The sequence below is a fragment of the Neofelis nebulosa genome, chromosome 2, assembly GCF_028018385.1.
Source record: "Neofelis nebulosa isolate mNeoNeb1 chromosome 2, mNeoNeb1.pri, whole genome shotgun sequence".
NCBI classification, from domain to species: Eukaryota; Metazoa; Chordata; class Mammalia; order Carnivora; family Felidae; genus Neofelis; species Neofelis nebulosa.
In genome coordinates this window covers 197,523,178-197,546,216 of record NC_080783.1, presented here as the reverse complement: position 1 = coordinate 197,546,216, position 23,039 = coordinate 197,523,178, and the positions used below count along the sequence as shown (strand labels likewise).

General features: G+C 43.8%; 2 protein-coding genes across 3 annotated transcripts in view; one reads left to right on the top strand and one right to left on the bottom strand.

Moving 5' to 3' along the window:
• YARS1 (tyrosyl-tRNA synthetase 1) overlaps window positions 1–23,039 on the bottom strand; it is a 28,942-nt gene that overhangs the window by 3,240 nt on the left and 2,663 nt on the right. Inside the window, exons 2-11 of one of the 2 annotated variants that reach the window (XM_058718192.1) lie at window positions 22,284–22,430; window positions 21,969–22,144; window positions 17,273–17,402; window positions 14,862–14,942; window positions 8,669–8,761; window positions 6,048–6,183; window positions 5,491–5,576; window positions 1,977–2,112; window positions 1,099–1,196; window positions 29–222 (exon numbers count right to left, since the gene is read on the bottom strand). In XM_058718192.1, coding sequence (XP_058574175.1) covers window positions 29–222; window positions 1,099–1,196; window positions 1,977–2,112; window positions 5,491–5,576; window positions 6,048–6,183; window positions 8,669–8,761; window positions 14,862–14,942; window positions 17,273–17,402; window positions 21,969–22,144; window positions 22,284–22,430 — 1,277 coding nt within the window. Of the gene's footprint in view, window positions 1–28; window positions 223–1,098; window positions 1,197–1,976; window positions 2,113–5,490; window positions 5,577–6,047; window positions 6,184–8,668; window positions 8,762–14,861; window positions 14,943–17,272; window positions 17,403–21,968; window positions 22,145–22,283; window positions 22,491–23,039 lie in introns of both variants that reach the window. The other variant, XM_058718193.1, reaches the window with a different exon arrangement.
• Window positions 15,826–23,039, top strand: part of S100PBP (S100P binding protein) — a 46,905-nt gene continuing 39,691 nt past the window's right edge. The window contains exon 1 of the mRNA XM_058718201.1: window positions 15,826–15,925. The gene's annotated coding sequence lies outside the window, so the exon portion shown is untranslated. The remainder of the gene's footprint in view (window positions 15,926–23,039) is intronic.

The following is a 23,039-nucleotide window of genomic DNA, read 5'->3' as shown; positions in this document are numbered from 1 at the left end:
CCGCGCCCCACCCCAAGCTCTCACTCACATAGAAGCACACAGAAGCATGCCTTGGGACTCGACACCCCTCATCTTCTGGGGTTTCAGATTGCACAGCACCACCACCAGCCTATCCCGCAGGTCCTCCTCGGGCACAAACTGCACCAGGCCGCTCACCACAGTCCGTGGTTCAGCTTCCCCCACATCGACCTTCTCCACATACAGGCTGTCTGCGTCTGGGTGCTGCCGGCAAGAGAGGTTAGTCCCGGACGGTATCGTGACAGAAGGGACCATGGGGGTCCGGTGAGCCCTCTGACTGCTGAAAGGGGCATCTACTCTCCAACAGAGGCTCCTGAGGGACCCTCTGCAGCAAACTCTTTCCAGGTCCCAGAGAGCAGACAGGAAGATGGGCCTTGAAGCTCCATTTTACTCTCCCCCAAGAGGCAGGGTTTGAGTAAGATGAGGTGCAGGGAGTCTCCTGCACAAGTAAATGGCCTGGACTGTCTGGGCGGCTACCGCTATGGCCACATGCTACACCGGCTGAGTCCTGCGTGGCCTGGAAGATGAGCGGAGGACAATGCTGGCCTCACCATCTGAAGGAGGCAGCCATCTCAAAGTACTTTCAGTAGTCTCTGTAGTGAAAAACAATGCTGGGAAAGAAAGAAAAGTCCACAACAATGGTCCCAGGTCGCTGGCTGCATAACCTTCTGTCTCTGGGTAAAAGGAAGTCCCTCTCCCTTCCCCATTTTCAGGGGTGGGTGGGATGGGGCAGGGAGACAAAGTGGCTGTTCCAAGATAAGGCCTGCAGCCAAGTCCAGACAAGCCAGTAGAGACCAGAAGAGTCTATCAGACCAGATTTAACTGATAAGCAACCTCCCTCTGACTAATATCCTCTCCTCCCCAACCCCGGCTCTGAGTTCCTGGCTGTGTCTGGTTGCGAAAGGTCCAGAGGCAGCAAAGGGAAAGAAAAGCCTGACACCTGGAACTAGACACCTGTGTTCTGACTTGCAATATGGCCTCAGGGATGTTACTTCCCATCCCAGGCCAGGTTTCCTCCAGATGGAAACAGACAAACGTGACCCCTATCGGCCTCTCTGGGATGTGGTGAAAAATGAGTACCTTGTCCACACTAATGACTTTGCCCACACGGATATCCAGCCGGGATGGGATGACCTCCTCTGGTTCTGAATTCTTGGCAGGACCTTTGGCAATCGGCTCTGGGAAAGAAAGGAACCCCAAGGGATCAGAACTCTCTTCCTCTGCCATGACAGGCCAAATGCTGACCCCACCAAATGACGACACTAGCAGGGTTTAGTGCAGAATCCCCAGAATCTACCCATTTAGTTTTTTCTTATTTTTTTTAAGTAATCTCTATGCCCGACATGGGACTTGAACTCATGAACTAGGCGCCCCTACTTATATCTTCTCTAAAATAGGACTGGCAACCTTTGGGAAGGGACAGTAGTAGCTTTGCTACCTCTAGGTGTTTCTATTCATGCATCTCACATGCATTGATGGAGTCTTTTCTGGGAGAGTCACACAAAACCATCCAAGTTAATAACTCAGCATCATGGGTCAATGGATGGCCAACTAAGAGCCGGTCAGAAGCCCATGCAAGGGAACTGGGCGAAGCTAAAGATGAGCTTTCCTAAGGAGCTGTGCAGACTCTGCCTGAGCAGTTGTGTTACCCTCATGGTCTAACCCAACTGGTCTCTTAACTGAAGAGGATTTAGTGAAGTATGAGATCACAGGCCATGTCTCACACAGTAGACTGGTACGGCAGGACGTAATCACTTCACAGCATCGCCCAAACCAAAATCCAGATGATTCCAGCTCCATTCCAGGAGTCAATGGGGTACGATATTCCTGTACTTCGGGCCCCCTGGCTTCTCGGGCTCTCAATTTAAGGCAGACCTTCTTCTGAAGCCCACTGACAGGCTCTCTGTCCTGATGATGCCAAGCACCCCTTGGCCCTCCCCCTCCCTGGCTCGCCTTACTCTGCTTTGAGGGGTCTGGGTAGGCAGCGCTGGCCAGTTTCTTCAGTGCAGGAGTATTAAACTTTTCCCGGATAGGATCCAGCAACTTGTTCAGGGCGACTTCAACAGAATTCTTGAGGTCTCCAGGGTGTACAACCTGCAAAAGCGTCCAAAGGCTCTGTGAGATGCAGCACAGATGTCCAAGTCCACTAAGGATAATGTGTGTGGAGGGTGCAGGGTGTTTCCCCAGTGGTCTCTATTTTTCTTAAGTTTATTTATTTATTTATTTTCAGAGAGAGAGTGCGCAAGTGGGGAAGGGGCAGAGAGAGAGAGAAGGGGGGAGAGAGAGAGAGGATCCCAAGCAGGCTCCATACCACCAGCGCAGAGCCTGATGTGGGGCTCGAACTCATGAGATCATGACCTGTGCTAGTGAGCTCCCAGAGCCACCCAGACACCACTCCTCCCTACAGTCTTACTTGATCCTCAGAACAATCCTGTGAAGCTGACAGAGAAGGGAAAACAGGTTCAGAAAGATTATCTCACTGTATGAGAGTTAGGGTTTTTGACTCTGAATTCCATACCAACTTGAGGGTTTGTAGAGGCTGAATGTTTTTATTAGTCAAAGTCTTCTAGTCCCTCCATTCATTCTTAGAAGAATGGCACAAACCAGAGGCATTTAGAGGCAGAGAAACATTCACATATGCAACCCAAGGAGACAGCCCGAGGGGGGCCGAGCCGAGTGAGCCAGAAGAAAGAACAAGGGCTCTGGAGTTAGACTGGGGTTTGAGTTCCAGCTAGCTGTGTGACCCCTGGACCAGGCAGTTAACTCCTCTAAGTCTGGGATTCTTCACTTAAAAGCTGAAGATAATACCTATATCTCAGAGAGTCAGAATGGGGATTAAATCACATAACGTGGGTGAAAATGGTGAGGAGTGCAAGTATGCAGTAAGAGTTGAGCAAGTCAATTCTTCTTGTGTCCCATGACTCGTGCTTTTATATCCCAGATCTGGCCTGAAAGCACCTGTTAGATATTCCGAGGTGATGTCTCTTAGGCATGAACACCTGTAATACAACAATACCTACATTTTTGTTTCTAATATTCCTTCATTTCCTTGGGAAATTTTTGAGAGAGAGGCAGAGCATCAGTGGGGGAGGGACAGAGAGACAAGGAGACACAGAATCCAAAGCAAGCTCCAGGCTCCGAGCTGTCAGCACGGAGCCTGACACAGATCTTGATCTCACAAACTGCGAGGTCATGACCTGAGTCGAAATTGGACGTTTAACCAACTGAGCCATCCAGGCGCCCCGGGCATGTGTAATTTTAACAACAGGAGAGCTTTAGACCGGCTCTGTCCAAGATGGGAGCCACTAGCCTCATGTGGATATTTCAGGGTAAACTGAAACGCAGTTTCTCAGCTGCATTGGGCATGTTCTAAGGCTGACCAGCCACACGTGGCCAGTGGCAGCTGCGTGAGGAGGCAGTGCATACAGACCATGTCCATGGTCACAGAAAGTGCTATTGGCTAGTGCTGCTCCAAGCTCTTTTTTCAGACACATTTCTTCTATCCTTTTCGTTACTCCCACAAATGACCGTTCACAGGACTGAGGAGTACCGTGTGGGTTTCGTGGCTGGCCTCAGACTGCAGACAGAAGGGTTTCAGAGCAATGGCTGTGAAAAACATCCAAAAGATGGGCTTTGAGGGCCGCAGAGCTCAGAGGTCACCGAGCCTTTGCTTCTACTTGATGTTCTGTCCCTTACACAACGGTGTCCTGCAGTGGTCTTCCGGGCTCTGCCTGAACACCTCAGTGACGGGGACGCAAGGTCAAGTGAGGCAGCCCAGTCCATTGCCACACAGTGGAGGTCACTGCACAGCTCTCCCTGATGTTGAACCCGAACACACCTACCTCCGTGGTCCCCACCTGCAGACCTGGTTTAGCTTTCTGGTGCCACAGGAAGAAATCCAACCCCTCTCCCACGGGAATCTGTCATGTATTTGAGGATGACGGAACACAGGCCTGATTCCCAACTAAACATCCCCTGTTCTTTCAACTGTGCTCTTGTGACAAGGGCTTGGGTCTGTTCCCTATCACAGCATCCTCCTTCTCTCCACCAACACAGCCCAGATGGTCAAATAAACTTCAGAAAATTGAAGTTCAGGGCTGAATGCACAACCCCAAATGTACTCACAACAGTGGAGAACTGAATGATCAACTCTGTGGTTCCAGACTCTACACTTCGGATGACTTACACTAAGACTTCATTACGTTTCTGACAGCCCGATCACGTTGCTGATTCAACCCAAAGTCAGAGTCAGTCAAAAGTCCCATTTCATTCTCCATATGCACCATGGCCACATCTTCCCTTTATGACCTGGCCCTGCCTATCTCTCCCACAACACTCTGCCTCACCTTTTGGACTCATGTTAGATCAAACCACTTGTAATTCCATACTATGCTGTCTCACCTCACCATGTCTTTGCGCAATTTCTTCCCTCTGTTCGGAGGCTGTCCCCTCTGTAAAGCTTGACCAGCCAGGCAATCACTTCCTCCTATTATATTTCTGGATCATACATGTACATCGTCATCGTATAGTCACATAGCAGTGATATTTGTTTCTATGTCTGCCTCTCCCACTGGACCATGAGCTTCATGAGGATTTTCTAAAATTTATTTATTTATTCATTTATTTATTTTTAATGGTTATATTTATCTTTGAGACAGAGAGAGACAGCATGTGCAGGGGAGGGGCAGAGAGAGAGGGAGACACAGAATTCGAAGCAGGCTCCAGGCTCCGAGCTGTCAGCACAGAGCCTGATGTGGGGCTCAAACTCACAAACCATGAGATCATGACCTGAGCCGAAGTCAGTTGCTCAACCGACTGAGCCACCCAGGCACCCCTTAAAATTTGTTTTTGAGAGAGAGAGGGTACGAGTGAGTGAGCAGTAGAGAGAGGGAGGGAGAGAGAGAGAATCCCATGCAGACTCTGCACTATCAGCGTGGAGACCAAAGTGGGGCTTGGGCTCATCCGGTGCAGGGCTCGAGCTTACGAACTGTGAGATCATGACCTGAGCCAAAGTGGGATGCTTAACCGACTGAGCCTCCCAGGCATCCCCTTCATGAGGATTTAATCCTCTGTAATGCCAGCCCCTACCATGGTGCCTAACACATGGGCACCTAGCAATTCTTTTGTTAAACTGTCTGTTGAGATCATCAGTACCCTTTAGCTAGCTACCTTCCACAGGTGTTTCTTTTTTGAACCTGGACTTTGCACCTCTCCCTGAAATGCTTCATCTTGCTGGGTTTGGTCCTTCATTCCAGGCTAAATCCTTTGCAGAATGATGAGGACATCAATATACGAGCTTTGTGCCATGTGCCCATCTAAACTGTGAACCACCCGAATCCTCATTAAGACACTAACACAATACACATCAGCATCAAGCAGAGCCTTGCGGCGCATATTAGAAACCTGGCTGGGCCAAGATGGAGACGTCTGTCAGAAGGAATTCAGTGGGGATTACTCCTCCTTTGGTATTACCTCATCAGCAAAGTCCTTTTCCAGGTCCAAGTAAGCGGTGTAGGTTTTGTTTCCACCCCATTTCTCATCTCGAAGGATCACAAACTCTGTAAGAAAATGGATCTATGCCAACAAACTCATTGATAATGGCAGAGTCAGCATTCCTAGCTCAAATATTATGGGTGTTTTAGTTTTTATTATATATTTTGAACTTTATTATATGGCATTTTATTGTTCTTAAATCAGATGAGCTAGCAAACCAGCTGGCATCCAAGCTCAAGGGGAAGGATCGTGCCTTACATTTCTTTTGTATTCCTCTAATTAAGCATGCCTGCGCCCACCTTCATCTCTACACCCCTGCCCACCCTGACACCCCGCTTAGAACCTAACCTTGGTAACAACCCCACGGGCAGTGAAATGACATCCCGACTCCAAATGTACGTCGGTATATGAGAAGTCAGAGCACAGAATCAGGGAAGCCATCGGCGAACAAGATTCTGACAAATCACAAGGGCGACCTCAGCACTACTTCTGCTACCTCGGCCTGGCCTCTGAGAAGCAATAAAAGGGTGTCTTACCAGACTTAAGGGGAAAGAGGACATGCTTGATGAAAGACAGAACTCCGTTGTTCTCCACGTTCCCTGGCTCACAGAAGGCCTTCTTTAGTTTTTTCTTTACATCCTCCTTCCGGTCAAGGAGATCAATCTTGGACTCCTAGAAGCCAAGGAGGAGAAGGGACCTCTTATGGTGGGAAATGAGATATGCTCAACGAATCTGTGTATTTCCATTTTTTTTTTTTAAACGAAGGTTTAAACAGTAACAGCTTCAACAAAAGCAGAATTAATCAGAGTCAAGAGCCACTCACGATATTGCCCCCCAACAAAAATAACTAGTTCAGTTTTCCTGGGTTCTTCCCAGGCCTTGTCTATAACACACAGAATCATTACAAATCTGTAGTTCGAGAACAAATGTCTACTCTTTGCTTTTTCACTTGAGACTCTATCATAAGTATTTCTTTTTTTTTTTTAATTTTTTTTCAACGTGTTTTATTTATTTTTGGGACAGAGAGAGACAGAGCATGAACGGGGGAGGGGCAGAGAGAGAGGGAGACAGAATCGGAAACAGGCTCCAGGCTCCGAGCCATCAGCCCAGAGCCTGACGCGGGGCTCGAACTCACTGACCGCGAGATCGTGACCTGGCTGAAGTCGGACGCTCAACCGACTGCGCCACCCAGGCGCCCCTATCATAAGTATTTCTGAGTGGCTACCTCACCCTCACTTGTAATTTTTATGGTGTATTATAGTCCCGATTATTAGTGACAATATAATTTCTTTAATGATTTCTAAACTGTTAGATTATGTTCTAATTTATACAATTTATATATAATACAATGAATATCTTTGCAGAGTTGTTTTTTTTTTTTCCTCCTTCTCTGAGATTATTTCCTTAAGCTACCCAAAACTGCTAGGCCCAAAACGATTTTCTGAAAGGGAAAGACTAATTGACATTGCCACAAACAATGTGTGAGGGGACTTGTTTCACAGCGAGCCCCCACACTAGGTACTGTATATTACCTAGAGCCATTTTTCCTTTTTAGGGTAATAGGAGTTGTTTCTTATTTTGAAGTGAGTAAACTCACGGATCTCTGGGTTCACAGTGGTTACCAAATTCCGGTCCACGTATGCCTGTGTATGAATCACCTGGGGTGCTTGTGAAAAAATGTGAATTACTGGGAGATGAGTCAAAATCTCTTGAGGTTGGGCCAGATACTTGTATCTTGAAAAAGCTCTCTGTGTGATTCTGATGCAGTCGTGTTCAGGAACTGCTGCTAACTAACACGGACTTCCGGGGTTAAGATAGGGTGAGTGTCACCAAATAGGGTGAGTGATAGGATATTTTGTCAGAGAAATAGCTGATACATGGATCATCTTAACATAGAGAAAAACGAATGAGTATATTCCTTTAAAAATAATAAGAAAAGTTTCCATGCATATATTTATTGATCTCTGATCAACGATTGAGAAGTCAGATTTAAAGAACTGGATGAGCACCCAAACGTGACTTCAATCGGAATCACCTAGTAGAATCTGAAAGAAAGTACAGACTCCTGAGTTGTTTCCCAGAACCGCTTTATCAGAATCTCTAAGAACAGAGTCTAATCAATGCTTTCCCTAGGTGGTTCTCAAGGTCAGCTGTGTTTGGGAACCCCGAACTCAAACTTCCACATCTCTGGGTTCCACAGAGCCCTCCATTCTGTACCCTTAGTGATCAAAACAAAAGTGCATTTTCCCTAAGCAGTACTTTTAAATGTTAAAAAATATTGTATTTGTCATATTAGTTATATCAAATATCACTCTAAGAATCAAGATGCTATTTGGTGAAATGTAACCCTCACCTCATTAACCTCATTAGTAAGGCTGAGATTTACCATAGTCGATGAATGAAAACATTACTTTTGCTTGTGTGCTTTATTACACAATATCACAGCAGTAAAATTGTTAAGATTATGATTGGATCCTATCAGGACTGCTTCTGGGTCCTTCAATACTCAAGAACCACTGGAATTAATGGGATGAACCTCAGATTCCTTGGAATTCAAATCTACAAGAATTCAAGTTAGCCAGGTAACTGTTCTTTTGAGTCTTCAATATCTTCATCTCTTGCTGAAGATTTCTTTCTTTTAAAGTTTAAGAGGGAGAGAGCGCACATGCACGAGCAGGGGCAGGGCAGAGAGAGAGAGAGAGAGAGAGAGAGAGAGAGAGAGGAGAGAGAAGGAGAATCCCAAGCAGGCTCCACACTGCCAGTGCAGAGCCCAACGTGGGGCTCAATCCCAAGAACTGTGAGATCATGACCTGAGCTAAAATCAAAAGTCGGATGTCCAACCAACTGAGCCACCCAGGCATCTCTCTTGCTGAAGATTTCTTTTTTTTTTTAAATTTTTTTTTCCAACGTTTTTTATTTATTTTTTTGGGACAGAGAGAGACAGAGCATGAACGGGGTAAGGGCAGAGAGAGAGGGAGACACAGAATCGGAAACAGGCTCCAGGCTCCAAGCCATCGGCCCAGAGCCTGATGCGGGGCTCGAACTCACGGACCGCGAGATCGTGACCTGGCTGAAGTCGGACGCTTAACCGACTGCGCCACCCAGGCGCCCCTCTTGCTGAAGATTTCTAAACTCAAGTCAGAGTTGGCAAACCTACCTCTTCTGAGGAGCTCATTTTGCTGCCAGTTAATCCTGGAACCATAGGATTCATCAGATGGACCCGTTTTGAGTAACCAAGTGCAGGGAGGTACTGAGGGGTTAGAAAGAAACACACAAAGCAAATGTTAGTGTAAACTCCTCCTCAGTGTCCTGATCCCATCTAACTTGGCAAGCAACTTAATAGTTTGATATAGTCCTTCCAATCTCTTTTCCTACTGAGTAGACTTTTTTTCTTTTTTAAAAAAGTTTTTATTTAAATTGCAGTTGACATACAGATTAGTTTCAGGTGTACAATATAGTGATTCCGCACTTTTTTTTTTTTTTTTAATTTTATTTATTTTTGAGACAGAGAGAGACAGAGCATGAACGGGGGAGGGTCAGAGAGAGAGGGAGACACAGAATCGGAAGCAGGCTCCAGGCTCTGAGCCATCAGCCCAGAGCCCGACGCGGGGCTCGAACTCACGGACCGCAAGATCGTGACCTGAGCCGAAGTCGGACGCTCAACCGACTGAGCCACCCAGGCGCCCCTAATTCTGCACTTCTATACAACACCCTGTGCTCATCCCAAGTGCCCTCCTCAACCCCCTTCACCTACCTAACTTGCTCCCCCCCACCCACCTCCTCTCTGGTAACCATCAGTTTGTTCTCTATAGTTAGGAGTCTGTTTCTTGGTTTGCCTCTCTCTTTCTCCTTTGCTCATTTGTTTTGTTTCTTAAAATTCCACATATGAGTGAAATCCTATGGTATTCGTCTTTCTCTGAGTAACTGATTTTGCTTAGCATAATACTCTCTAGCTCCATCCACATCATTGCAAATGGCAAGATTTCATTCTTTTTTGTGGCTAATAATCCACTGCATTGGATATACAACCTTTCGATGGTGTATACAATAACATAAACAAAGTTTTCCCTACTGTTTTCCTACTAGTATTATGTTGTGAAGCTATTGGATTTACCCTACCACCATAAACGACTATAAAAGCTGGAAATATATAAAATGACCATCTGCAGGCATTTGATAGCAACAGGTGTAGGACTATGAATTTTGAGAGAAGGGAAAGCAAAGGTGACCCCACACTCACCCTGGCTTCCTCCTTGAGGGCATTTTCCCCAAACGAGGTGCTGAGAGAAAGAGAGTCTGACGAAGGAGAGACAGAGACTGGAGTTCTGGGCTGCCAGGAGGCTAGGACTGAGGAAAGGTTCTAGAGAGAAGTGAGCCCCCCCACCCTCAAATCGAAGTCAAAATTCCCTACTCATTTATTAGCTGACTCATAGCGGTGTGTGCAAACGGAGATGCTAGGAAGCCTAGCAGAGAACAGGTGCTGGGAGGCTGGCGATCTGCGCACAGACTTCAGAGGCTGCACAGTGCTGGGGAGACAGAGGTTGAAGCTTAGGTCCACTCCAAGTGGAGAGGTCTTTGTGAACACCCTGAGATTTGAGTTTGAGATCCCAGAAAGGCTGTATCCTAGGAATAAGACCCACATTGTAGAAGGGCAAACTGAAACAGACTTGTTCCTTTTTTTTTTTTTTAAATGTTTATTCATTTTTGAGAGAGAAAGAGAGAGAGTGAGGGAGAGAACGTGCACAAGCAGGGGAGGAGCAGAGAAGAGAAGGAGACACATAATCTTTTCTTTTTAATAATTTAAAAAAATTTTTTAAATGTTTATTTATTTTTGAAAGAAGACAGAGCATGAAAAGGGGAGAGGCAGAGAGAGAGACACACACACACAGAATCTAAAGCAGGCTCTAGGTTCTGAGCTGTCAGCACAGAGCCAGCCCCATTTGGGGCTTGAACTCATGAACTGTGAGATCATGACCTGAGCTGAAGTGGGACGCTTTGACTGAGCCACCCAGGTGCCCTGAAACAAACGTGTTCTGACAAAGCCTAAAACCTGCCCCAGACAGGATCAAGATGGTAGGTCAGTAATTTAACAGCCTACAGAAAACACTCACCCTGTAAGCATAATCCAGAGTCTCTACCACATATCTATGATATCTTTGATACAATAAAAAAAGTATTAGAAATGGGGAAGAAGAAAAAAAATGATTGATAATTAAGAGAACTAAAAGCAGACCCAGGAACAATCCAGATACTGGAAAAAACAGATTAGGATGTCAAAATAACTCTGGTGTGTGAAAGGAAACAGGAAAAGATGGACAAACTGGATAAAAGAGAATTTTGTAAGAGGGAGCTGGAATCTATAAAAAAAGAACCAAATGGAAGTTCTAAAATGGCACAGTACAATATTGGATGGATTTAACAGAAGACAGGATTGATAAACTCGAAGAAAAGTCAGTAGAGAATAACCAAACTAAAGCACAGAAGGGACAAAAAAAAAGAAAACAACAGAACAGAATGTAAGAGACATATGGAGGGGCACCTGGATGGCTCAGTGGGTTGAGCGTCCAATTTCGGCTCAGGTCAAGTTCCTGCAGTTCAGGAGTTCGAGCCCCATATTGGGCTCGCTGCTGTCAGCCTGTCAGCGCAGAGCCCGCTTCAGACGCTCTGTCCCCCTCTCTTTGCCCCTCCCTCACTTGTGCTCTCCCCCAAATAAATATTTTTTTAAAAAGATACGTAGAACATAGTCAAGAGGTCTACCCTATGTAGAATTAGGGTCCCAGGGCAGGAGACAGAGAATAAGACGGAAGCAATATTTAAGGACATAGTAGGGGACAATTGCCTCAAATTGCTGAAAACAGACTCAGGAACCTCAGCAAAATCCAAGTAGGATAAATATCAAGAAAACTATAGCCAAAAAACATCACTGTCAAATTGCTGAAAATCAGAGACAGAGAAAACCCTAAAAGCAGCCAGAGAAAAGCAGTTATTATCTATAAAAGAGCAACAGTAATACTTACAGGCGACTTCTCAATGGAAACTAAGGCAGCCAGAGACAATGGGATGACTCTTTAAAGGGCTAAAAGAAAAATAACTGCCAACCTAGAATTTGATATCCAGTGAAAACAAAAGAAGGATGTTTTCAGACAAAAGAAAGCTGAAGGAATTCATTACTAACGACCTGCACTACCATCACCAAATCCAAGGGGGGGGGGGGGGCCTCTGCAGGCCGAAGGAAAATGACCCCAGAAGGAAGCACAGAGGTATAGAAGTGCAGGAAGGAGTCAAGAATACCAGGAAGGGTAAGTAGGGATGAGTATACCTGAAAATTGACTGCTTGAAAAGGAGTTATAATGAAATCTTTCGGATTTAAGATATATGTAAAAGCGAAATATATGACAATAGCACAAAGGGCAGGAAGGAGTTAAATTGCAGGTTCTTACATTGTTGAGAAGTGGTTAAAATACCCAATTTAAACTGTAATAAACTATACAGACACATGTTGTAATCTCTAGAGTAAGGATGAGCAAAACTTCTCTGTAAAGAACCAAAAAATAAATATTTTAGACTTTGGGACTCTACTGCATATTCTTTTTATTTATTTAAAAGAAAATTTTTTTTAATGTTTATTTTTGAAGAGGAGGAGGGGCAGAAAGAAAAGGAGACACAGAATCCAAAACAGGCTCCAGGCTCTGAGCTGTCAGCACAGAGCCCAACGCAGGGGGCAAACTCATGAATCACGAGATCATGACCTGAGCCAAAGTCAGACACTTAACAGACTGAGCCACCCAGGTGCCCCTCTACTGCATATTCTTCTTCATGTTTTGTGCAGCCCTTAAAAAATATAAAAACCTTTCTAAGAGATTGTGAGTCACACAAAAAACAAGCCATGGGTCACATCTCTGCTAGAATAATAAAAGTACGTTCAACCAAAAACTTAACAGAGGAGATAAAATAGAATAATGTGAAATACCTAATTAAAAAATTTACATTGTAAGCATTCCCCATTCATTAAATACACCCCAAAACCATAAGCCAGTCAGAGAAAGATAAATACCATATGACTTCACACACATGTGGAATTTTTTATTTAAAAAAAATTTTTTTTTAATGTTTAGTTTTGAGAGAGAGACAAGAGACAGAGCCCAAATGGGGGAGGGGCAGAAAGGAGACACAGAATCCAAAGCAGGCTCTAGGCTCTGAGCTGTCAGCACAGAGTCCACATGGGGCTTGAACTCACAAACTGCGAGATCATGACCTGAGCTGAAGTCGACCGCTTAACTAGACTGAGCCACCCAGGAGCCCCAACACATATGTGGAATTTAAGAAACAAAACAAATGAGCAAAGGAAAAAAAAAGGTGGGGGGGTGGACAGTCAAACCTAGAACACCCCTAACTATACAGAACTGATGGTTACCAGAGGGGAGGTGGGTGGGGGCCTGGGGGAATGCACTGAGTCATCTATAGAACTGGTGAATCAGTATACTGTGCACCTGAAACTAATATAACACTGCATGTTAACTACGCTGGAAATAGAATTAAAAACTTAATAAAAAAGACATCCTGAAACCATTTTAAATACACTATACGATATTCCATTACAAGGAGTTATCATAACATATTTAACCAATCACTTGTCATTGGATAGGAATTTCTAGTTTTTTTAAAAAAGATATTTAAAAAAACTTTATTTGAGAGAGTGCGTGCGAGGGAGAGGGGCAGAGGGAGAGAGAATCTTGGGTTTTTTTAGAGTTTATTTATCTTGAGAGAGAGACAGAGAAGGCATGTGTGCACAAGTGGGGAAGGGGCAAAGAGAGATGGAGACAGAGAATCCCAAGCAGGCTCCACACTGTCAGTGCAGAGCTTGATGCAGGGCTCAAACTCATAAACCGTGAGATCATGACCTGAGCCCAAGTTGGATGCTTAACTGAATGAGCCCCCAGGAGGCCAAGAGAGGGAGAATCTTAGGCAGGTTCCACACTTAGCATGGAGCCCAACGTGGGGCTCAATCCCATGACCCTGGGATCATGACCTGAGCCAAAATTGAGCTGGGCATTCAACTGACTAAGCCACCTAGGCACCCCAGATTTTATTTTTAAGTAGTCTCTACACCCAACATGGGGCTCAAACTTACAACCCTGAGATCAAGAGTTGCACATTCTACTGACTGAACCAGCCAAGCACTCTTATATCTAGATTTTTCCTTTAAATTGATAATGTGATAAGTACTTTAATATATAACCGAAATTACACTTTTAAAATTATTTCCTTGGGGTGCCTGGGTGGCTCAGCTGGTTAAGCATATAATTCTTGGTTTCGGCTCAGGTCATGATTTCATAGTTCGTGAGTTCAAGCGGAGCCTGCTTGGGATTGTCTCTCTCTCCCTCTCCCCCTGTCCCTCTCCTGCTCACACACTCTCTCTCTTTCTCAAAATAAATAAACTTAAAAAAAAATAAAGAAATAAAATAATTTCCTTAACATTAATTTGTATAATTATTAGGGCAAACTACTCTTCAGGAATTTACATTTCCACTAACAGTGTTTTCTCCATGCCCTTGCCAAGATGAGGTTTTGAGAAGCTTTCAAAAATACCAACCATTTCTCAATAGTCCTTTTCAGCTTACTCACGTTCTTTCCCCAAAAAGAACTAAAGGGTTTGCTCTGATTTCTTCCTTTAAACCCTGCTAAACCTCAACTCAGATGAGTGGTTTATGTAAGATTCACAGCAATGCAGACTGAATGTTCTGAGAAAGATCAGTAGTTCTGCCTGGTGGTACCTTTCCCTAGAAACTGCGCTACTAGGGAAGAAGCAAATCCAACAGGTCTGGGGGCAGTTTCCTGGTGGCAGCCAGAGCATGGGCTTTTTTTTTTCCTTTTTTAAATGTTTTATTATTTATTTTTGAGAGAGAGAGCGCGAGTGTGAGTAGGGGGAGGGGCAGAGAGAGAGAGGGACAGAGGACCCGAAGGGGGCTCCGTGCTGCTAGCAGAGACCCTGATGCGGGGCTTGAACTCATGAACCGTGAGATCATGACCTGAGCCAAAGCTGGATGCTTAACTGACTGAGCCACCCAGGTGCCCCTACACAGGTTTTTGTTTTTAAAAAAAGATTTTTCTTTTTAAGTAATCCCTGCATCCAACATGGGGATCAAACTCACAACCCCAAGACCAAGAGTCGCATGCTCCACTTACTGAGCCAGCCAGGTCTGAGTGCTAATTTCTGCTCAGTCGCTAATTGTGTGATAATGGACAACGTTCTTTCTCTGTAGTTATGAGTGGTGGGACTGGAATATTCAGTAAACTGTAACTGCACACCTCTGAGACACAAAAGAAAAAAAAGAAAAGAGGACACCAACCTTTTCTGCAAAGGTGAAAATCTTTCTCTGATCAACACCTCCAAACTGGGCATCTACTTTCAAATACTCTTCATCTAAGGCCTGTGGGGGAAAAAAAAACACATGAGCATAAACTCCTACTGTATTTCTTCTATATGGATCTGAGAAATCAGAAGCTTGAAATTCATTAGGTTTTTTTCAGAAAGTAAAGCTAGGAAGCAAATAAGCAGCATCCAGCCTCCCTGTTGGCCTCAAGAGCGGGAGAAATGTTTGCTGAATGCCTGCGGTGAATAGCACTCCATGTGGATGTCATGGGGGAAAAAAAGAAGAGCTTCTGCCTTTAAGAAGCTCACAATCCAGTGGGGAAAGGAGGGAAGAAGGAGAAGACACAATATGGTCGTGTCAAAGATACAGTGAGCAAGGTAGCCTGTGACAAATGTCAGATAATGGCATGAGAATAAAATGCTGTGAGAGCTCAGGAGAAAAGGGCACTATTAAACTGGTAAGCAAACAGGTATTGTCACTATCTGCCAGGCCTAGAGCCAGCCCTGTGGACGCAGAGTTGAATCGGACCCAGACTCTGCCTTTAATAAGCCAATTAAACAGTTGAAAAGAGAGACATGTTAAGCAGATAACCTGCGTACAGTATGCGAAGGGCTACCCTGGATGTTCATTCACGGAACAGTGCTAACACAAAGAAAGAAAGAAAGGCTGATCTCTAGCTGGTCAGACAGGTGGCAGTGAAGGCTTCCTGGAATCAGACTGTGGGCTGAGCTTGGTTTTGAAGAATACATAGATGTTTTTCACCATGCAGAGGAAACAGATGTCAGAGGGCACAGAGGTGTGAAATGTTTAGGGAAATTATGAGTGATTCAGTCTGCAAAAGCACAAACTTCAACGGATGCAGGAAGTGGTTAATGATGGCATCAGAGAAGTAGGGACCCTAAATGTCATGCTAGGGTGCTAGCATCATCCCGGCCCACACCATAGAAAGACCATACCAGTAAGAGGGCAGACAGAGCACTGAGTGGAGGCCTTTGGATTAGAACAAAGAAAATAGCTAGAAGGCTGCTATGAGAGTCCAGGTAAGAAACAATGCTGAACCAAGTCAGTGGGAATGTAGAACAAGAACAAACGTAAGAGATCTTAAGAAGCAGAATTGATAAAATTTCACGTCTGATTGAATGGAGGGATGAGGAAGAAGGAGAGGGAGAGAAAGGTGAGCAAGCAGGAATAATCTACAACAGCGCCGTCTAGTAGAATATTTTGGAATGATGAATATATTCTCTATCTGTGTTGTCCAGTAGGTTAGCCACTAGCTACATGGGGCCTGTGAGCACTGAAATATATGTGAAAGATAGCCAATGTGACTGAAACCTAAAAATTTTAATTATTTTATTTAGAAAGAGAGCGCATGAGCAGGGGAGAGGGGCAGAGGGAGACAGAGAGAGTCTTAAGGCGGCTCCACGCTCAGCACAAGAGCCTAACACAGGGCTTGATCCCACAATCCTGGGATCATAACCTGAGCAGAAACCAAGAGTCAGGCGCTCAACCGACTGAGCCACCCAGGTGCCCCAATTTTAATTATTTAAAAAAAATTTTTTTTTGAATTTTGTCATCTTTCTCCTTGCTCATACAAATATAATGTACACACACATGAAATATGATATGCTTTGTTTAATGGAAAATAGGACCATGCCTGAAATTTATTTTTGCACCTCTGAAATTTTTTTCACTTAAGTGATTATGATTAACACAGAGAAGATGTGTGACATTGCAAAGCGTTCTCTGGGAGGTCTGGTCTCTGTGTGTGTCCTGTACTGTGCAGACATGAAAAAACAAACCCATTTACTACATATGTGTAAACAGCCTGGTCATCAGGCCATTTTCAGTCAATAGTCACATCCAGTGTAACTCTGTACAGAAGACTTAGGGTGTGGTTTGTAAGTACGATCTGTAAATAACTGGTATGAATTCCCATGGATACCTGTGTAAATAGATTTGTTGGCTGAAATGTACTTTAAGAAAATATAACATCTGGGGCACCTGGCTGGCTCAGTTGGTGGAGCGTGTGGCTCTGGATCTCAGGGTTGTGAGTTTAAGCCCCACATTGCGTGTAGAACTAATTTACTTAAAAGAAAAAGAAAATTAAAAAATCTGTAAGTAAACTGATTTGTAAACTAAAAAAAAAAAAAAAAAAAAAAAGATGTGTGAGATAAGTAGCGTTTTGAAGGACAGATGGGGAGGATCTACAGCTGAGAAGTCAAAGGCTTGCAAGAAAGGGGAGGGGAGGGAGACAGGAAGGAAGGCCCACAGCACAGCCAAGGAACAGCAAGTACATGGACTTAATGGAGGCTGAGAGAGAGGTTTATGACCAATAGTTAGAAACAGAGCAGAAAAGGTCACTGGGCGACTCCCTCCCGTTTGAGTACCTGCAGTCCAGGATACAGCAGACCACTCAGCAAAGGGTGTTCCACCTGCTTTACCACCTCAGCCCCGGCTTTCTTGGCATCATGTTGTGTGACCACGGAGGAGAGTCTGTACACATCGAGTGTGTACTCTCTGAAGAGGAAAGGAAGAGAGGACAGCTGTGAAACTGGGCCAAGGCCTCACTATGATCCTAAAGCACATTAATTCACTCTCCCATTCCAAGAGAGCATAGCGGCCTGGTACCTCCTAAAATGTAGTGGTCCATCCTCTTATTCAAAATATCACTCTATTTTTTTTTAAGTTTATTCATTTGAGAGAGAGAGAGAGAGAGGCAGAGAGGGAGAGAATCCCAAGCAGGCTCCACGCTGTAATCACAGAGCCCGATGTGGGATTCAATCTCATGAACTGTGAGATCATGACCTGAGCTGAAATCAAGATTCAGACACCCAACCCACTGAGCCACCCAGGAGCCCCTGAAGGTCTTAATTTTAATTTGAATTCATTTATCTTTTCCTGTGATTTGTGCTTTTGGTGTTTTTGTTGAATCTTCCTTGCCCTGAGATTATAAGATAGTCTTACATATGTACAGTCTTTTTATGTTTTATAGTTTGGCCTTTACAGTTAAATCTCTAATCCTCTTGGAATGGAGGGATCAATTTTTTCCCCATATGGGTAACTAATTGTCTTGCACCATTTTTTCTTAAAAAGTATATTCTTTCTCTGCTGATCTGCAATGCCAGCTCTGTCATAAATTAAGTTTCCATGTTTATGAGGATCTATTTCAGAATTCTCTATTCTGTTCCAGTGGTTATTACTCTATACTCATGTTATATAAATGACAAAGGAATGCAAAGGATTTGCCAGGAATTCATAAGGAACTCCTAAAAAAAAGAAAGGAAAATGGGCTACTTGCAAAGATACTTCACAGACAAGGAAACAAAAATGGCCAAAAAACACATGAAAATAACTTTTTTCAGATAAATATTTTCAAGTATTTTACTCCTACACTTGAATGGTAGTTCAGGTAGGCACAGATTTTTTAAGCTGTAAATTGTTTTCCTTCAGAATCTTATTTTATTTATTTTTCATTCATTCACTCACTCACTCACTCACTCACTCACTCACTCACTCATTCATTCAGAGCATGTGAGCAGGGGAGGGGCAGAGCGACAGGGACAGACAGAATCCCAAGCAGGCTCTGCACTTCCAGCACTGAGCCCAATGCAGGGCTCTAACTCATAAACCGTGAGATCCTGACCTGAGCTCAAATCAAGGGTCGGATGCTCAAACAACTGAGGCACCCAGGCACCCCTAACATGCTAGGTTTTAAGACTCATCCAGAGGGACACCTGGGTGGCTTAGTTGGTTTGGTATCTGACCCTTGAGTTTGGCTCAGGTCATGATCCCAGGGTTGTAGGATCGAGCCCCACATCGGACTCTGCATTGGAGCCTGCTTAGGATTCTCTTTCTCTCTCCCCTTCTGTCCCTCTCTCCCACTTGCCTGTGAGCGCGCAGTCTTTCTCTCTCTCTTAAAATAAATAAATAAACAAATAAAAATAAACACTAGCATGATATAGATTAATTAGCAGTACTAAAAAAATTTTTTTTGAAGTCTACTTATTTATTTTGAGAGACAGAGCAAGCAGGGAAGGGTGGAGAAAGACAGAGAGAAGAGAGAGAATCCCAAGCAGGCTCAGCACTGCCTTCGTGGAGCCAGGTGTGGGGCTTGAACTCACAAACTGTGAGATCATGACCTAAGCTGAAACCAAGAGTCGGACGCTTAACCGACTGAGCCACTGAGGTGCCCCAGCAGTTTTTTAAGGGCATCTTAGATTAATTGAAATACAGTGTCTTTTTTTTTTTTTTTTAAAGATTTTATTTTTAAGTAATTCTACACCCGAAATGGAGATCGAATTCACAACCCTGAGACCAAGAGTTGTATGCTCCATGGGCTGAGCCAGCCAGGTACCCCTGAAATACAGGATCTTTGTATTCCCACTTTTGTTTGGTTTCTGGCCACTGAGTATTCTTGACTAATTTTTCAACCGACTGATCTGAAGCATTCAGGAAATGTAAAAAATATTTTATCCAGCATTTTTTAGTTGATTTCAACAGTAAGGCTGGTCAGAGTACCCAGTGTGACAGACTGCTGGAAACAAAAGTCCTCATCCGCATCTCAAACACTCTTACAGTTTTTCTGTCCATCTCTCTAGGCTGTATTCTAGGTGAATCTCTAGTTTTCTCTTCAACTTTATTCAGTCTAGAGTTGATGCCTTCTATTGAAGCCTGGTTTGTGGGGCTTTTTTGCTTTTTTAAAGTTTATTTATTTATAATCTCAACATCCAACATGGGGCTTCAACTCATGACCCCAAAATAAAGAGTCACCTGCTCTTCTGCCTGAGCCAGTCAGGTGCCCCTGTGGAGTTTTTTGTTTTGGTTTGGTTTGGCTTTAATGACTAATTTTTACATTTCTAAGATTTCTAAATGATTCTTTTTATTTCTATATATTCATTTTCATTTCTGCCTCTGTTTTATAATTTCCTTTTTAAAAATGGATGTTATTCCTTAGCATGTTAGATCTATGTCTTTTTGTTAATATCACAGATAGAACACTCAAAAATGGTGGGCAGCTTGGTTTAATTCTTGGTATGCTTATATTCTAATCTCCATAGGCCTGAAGTTTGATAAAAGTCCCTAAAGACTTTTATCAGGCAGGTGACTAATAGTGCCCCCATTCCCTGTCTCTACTCTCCTTGATAGGTAGGGATGGGAATAGGAAAAGGGGAAAAGCATTCCTTTATGCTTTGGCTTTAAGTAGCAAGCCTGGTTTGTCCCCACTGCCAGCTTCCTGCCTGGAGCCCAGCAAACCTGTAACTTCAGCCCAACTCACCAATTTGCATTTCAATTCTGTTTCTCTTACCACAGAGATGTTTGGCTTGTTTTTGAACCTGGCTATGTCCTTTGTTTTTTTTTGTTTTTTTTAATGTTTTTATCATTGCTGTTGTCTGGAACAGAGGGAGTGCATCAAAGTGCACACTTACAAAGCCATCTTTCTTTGAAGTCACTTTTGTATATACAAAAAGATCAAGTGACTTTGAAGCAAGGTAGCTTTATTTATTTATCCCATCTCCTCCTACCCCAAATTCTGTTCAATTCTAGAATAAAAACCTTGCCTGAATCCTTCACCATTATGATCCCGGTACCTAGAACAGAGTCTGGCATATAGTAAGAACTCAATAAGTGTTTGCATGACTCCTTCCTTCACCTTCTTCAGGTCTTGGTCTAGTATCTTCTTATCATAGAAGTCTTCTCTAACCACTCTATTCAAACAGAAACCCCCCACTCCCCAAGAACTTTCTCTCCCCCACTCACCTGCTTTGCAGCACCTACCACCATCTGACACACTATATATACGTTACTCGTTCATTTGTTGTCTTTGGCTGTATCCCCTTGCTTAAACTAAGGCCCGTTAAGATAGGGGTTTTTGTTTTAGTTTACTTCTGTACACCCAGGACCCAGAACAGGGCTTCCCATCTAATAAGTGCTTCATAAATATCTGTAGAATAAATGTAAAAATAAATGGAATCTCAGGCGCTCTACTGAAACTGTGGATTCAAACATCTGTGTACATTAGAGTGTTATGTGCCTTATTTGAAACTTTAAATGTTCAAAGTGAGGAAGGATAAAGAAAATTATGATCAATGAAGTAAAAAGAGAAATGAACTTGTAAGCAAGAGATCCGGGCTCACATCCTGACTCTTCTACTTACTGAAAGTATAAACTTGAGAAAGTTAAATCTGAATGTGTTTCCTTATCTGTGAAATAGGACATAGCAATGCTTACCTTAAAAAGTTGTTCTAGGGTGCCTGGGTGGCTCAGTTGGTTAAGTGCCCGACTTCGGCTCAGGTCATGATCTCACGGTTCATGAATTCGAGCCCCACGTCAGGCTCTGTGCTGACAGCTTCGAGCCTGGAGCCTGCTTTGGATTCTATGTCTCCCTCTCTCTCTGCCCCTCCCCTGCTCACACTCTGTGTCTCTCTCTCTCTCAAAAATAAATAAACATTAAAAAAATTAAAAAAAAAAAAAAAAAAAAAAGTTGTTCTAAGGGTTCACATGCAAAAGTGACCAGTAGAGTGATACATAGTTTAATTGAGGTTTTAAAAATTAAAAAAAAATATGGAGATTATGAGGCGGCATGGAGAAATGACTTAGGAAATTACTTAAGTTAAAAATATTAGGACAGAAAAATTGTATCTTTGCTAATATTACAAGTATGAATAAAATTGATAAAAGTATGAAGCAGTAAAAATTGTTGGGGAGGTGAGAAACAAGTGAAATATTTTTCTTTCACATTTATTTTATCATTATTTGCTAAGGCTGGAGGCTGGAAGGAAAAAGGGAGGCTGAATTGTTTATCAATTCATCACTCCTCCATATGCTGGGAGCCCAGCAAGGCCAAGGACTTTGCTTTGGTTACATTTGTATCTCCAGCAAAATGGATAGTACACAGGCCTTCACAAGTCAGTACATTTTTGATGGATGAGTTAAGAGGACAAAGAGTATAAATTTTTTAATGGCTTTTAATTGGTAGGGCCAAAGCACTGCTAATCCAAATTTATAGAGTGCCTGGACTCCACAGGACCTGTAATTAGCTAGAAGCATGAGAGCCACAAGGAGGGTGGATGATCCAGAACTTACTTGCTGAGCTGGTAATCAGTGCCTTTGACGAACCTGAGCTTCTCCAAGGGCACACCAATGCTCTCCAGCATTGCCTTGATCACATTCTCATAGTAGCTGGTTCGGAGTTCTAGAAGTTCCCATGGGGCTTTCATGTTATCCAGGTAAGCGTGAAGGTCCGCAAACAGAATTGTTACCTGGACATAACAGATGAGGGACCGCCAAAATGTGATTCTGTCCAAGTCCCTCCAAACACCCCTCTTTCCCCTGCCCTTGTTAAATCTCTTTCTTGGCCATTCCCCAGGGAACTCCTTGATTTATAACCTTACTTCTTACCTCACATCCTGCTTTCAGGAAGTCTGCAATCTTAGACATAGGCACGAAGTAAGCCACATGTGGCTTGCCTGTGGTTGCTGTTCCCCAATAAACTTTAAGCTCCCGCTCCTTGAGTATCTCCTTCAGCTTGTCTTCCCCCAGAACCTCCTGTTGTGGAAGCAGAAGAGCTGGTTTAATGCTGGTGCCCCACCTTGCTCATCCTTTACCCTGTGGCAAGGAAAACAGAAGCATGTGTCATTGGGGGGGTCTAAGCTCAGAGCCAGCAGGGAGGTCCAGCCATGCTCTCAGTGTCAAGTGACAGTCAACCTAAGTTGGTGCTGTTGCCAGTGAAATGTCACCATGTTAGAAAACTGGACACGTCCCTACCTGCATGATCCCTTGCATCTACTCTAACTCATGTTCCTTCCTTTCATCGTCAACTTCTTGAAATAGTTGTCTCTTCTGGTCTTTATCCCATGTTGCTAAATTCAATGAAAACTTTTTAGTCCTCACTCCCTCCTGGAACACTCTCCTCTTTTGGTCCTCCCCTATTTTATTCTCTTAGTTGTCCTCCTACTTCTTTGGCTGATGGCTCAGATTTCTTGGCAGCGGTTCTTCTTCCTAATCATTAAATATTAGCAATCCTGGGGCACCTGGGTGGCTCAGTCAGTTAAGTGTTTCATTTCGGCTCAGGTCATGATCTCATGGTTCATGAGTTCGAGCTCTGCTTTGGGCTCTGTGCTGATAGCTCTGAGCCTGGAACCTACTTCGGATTCT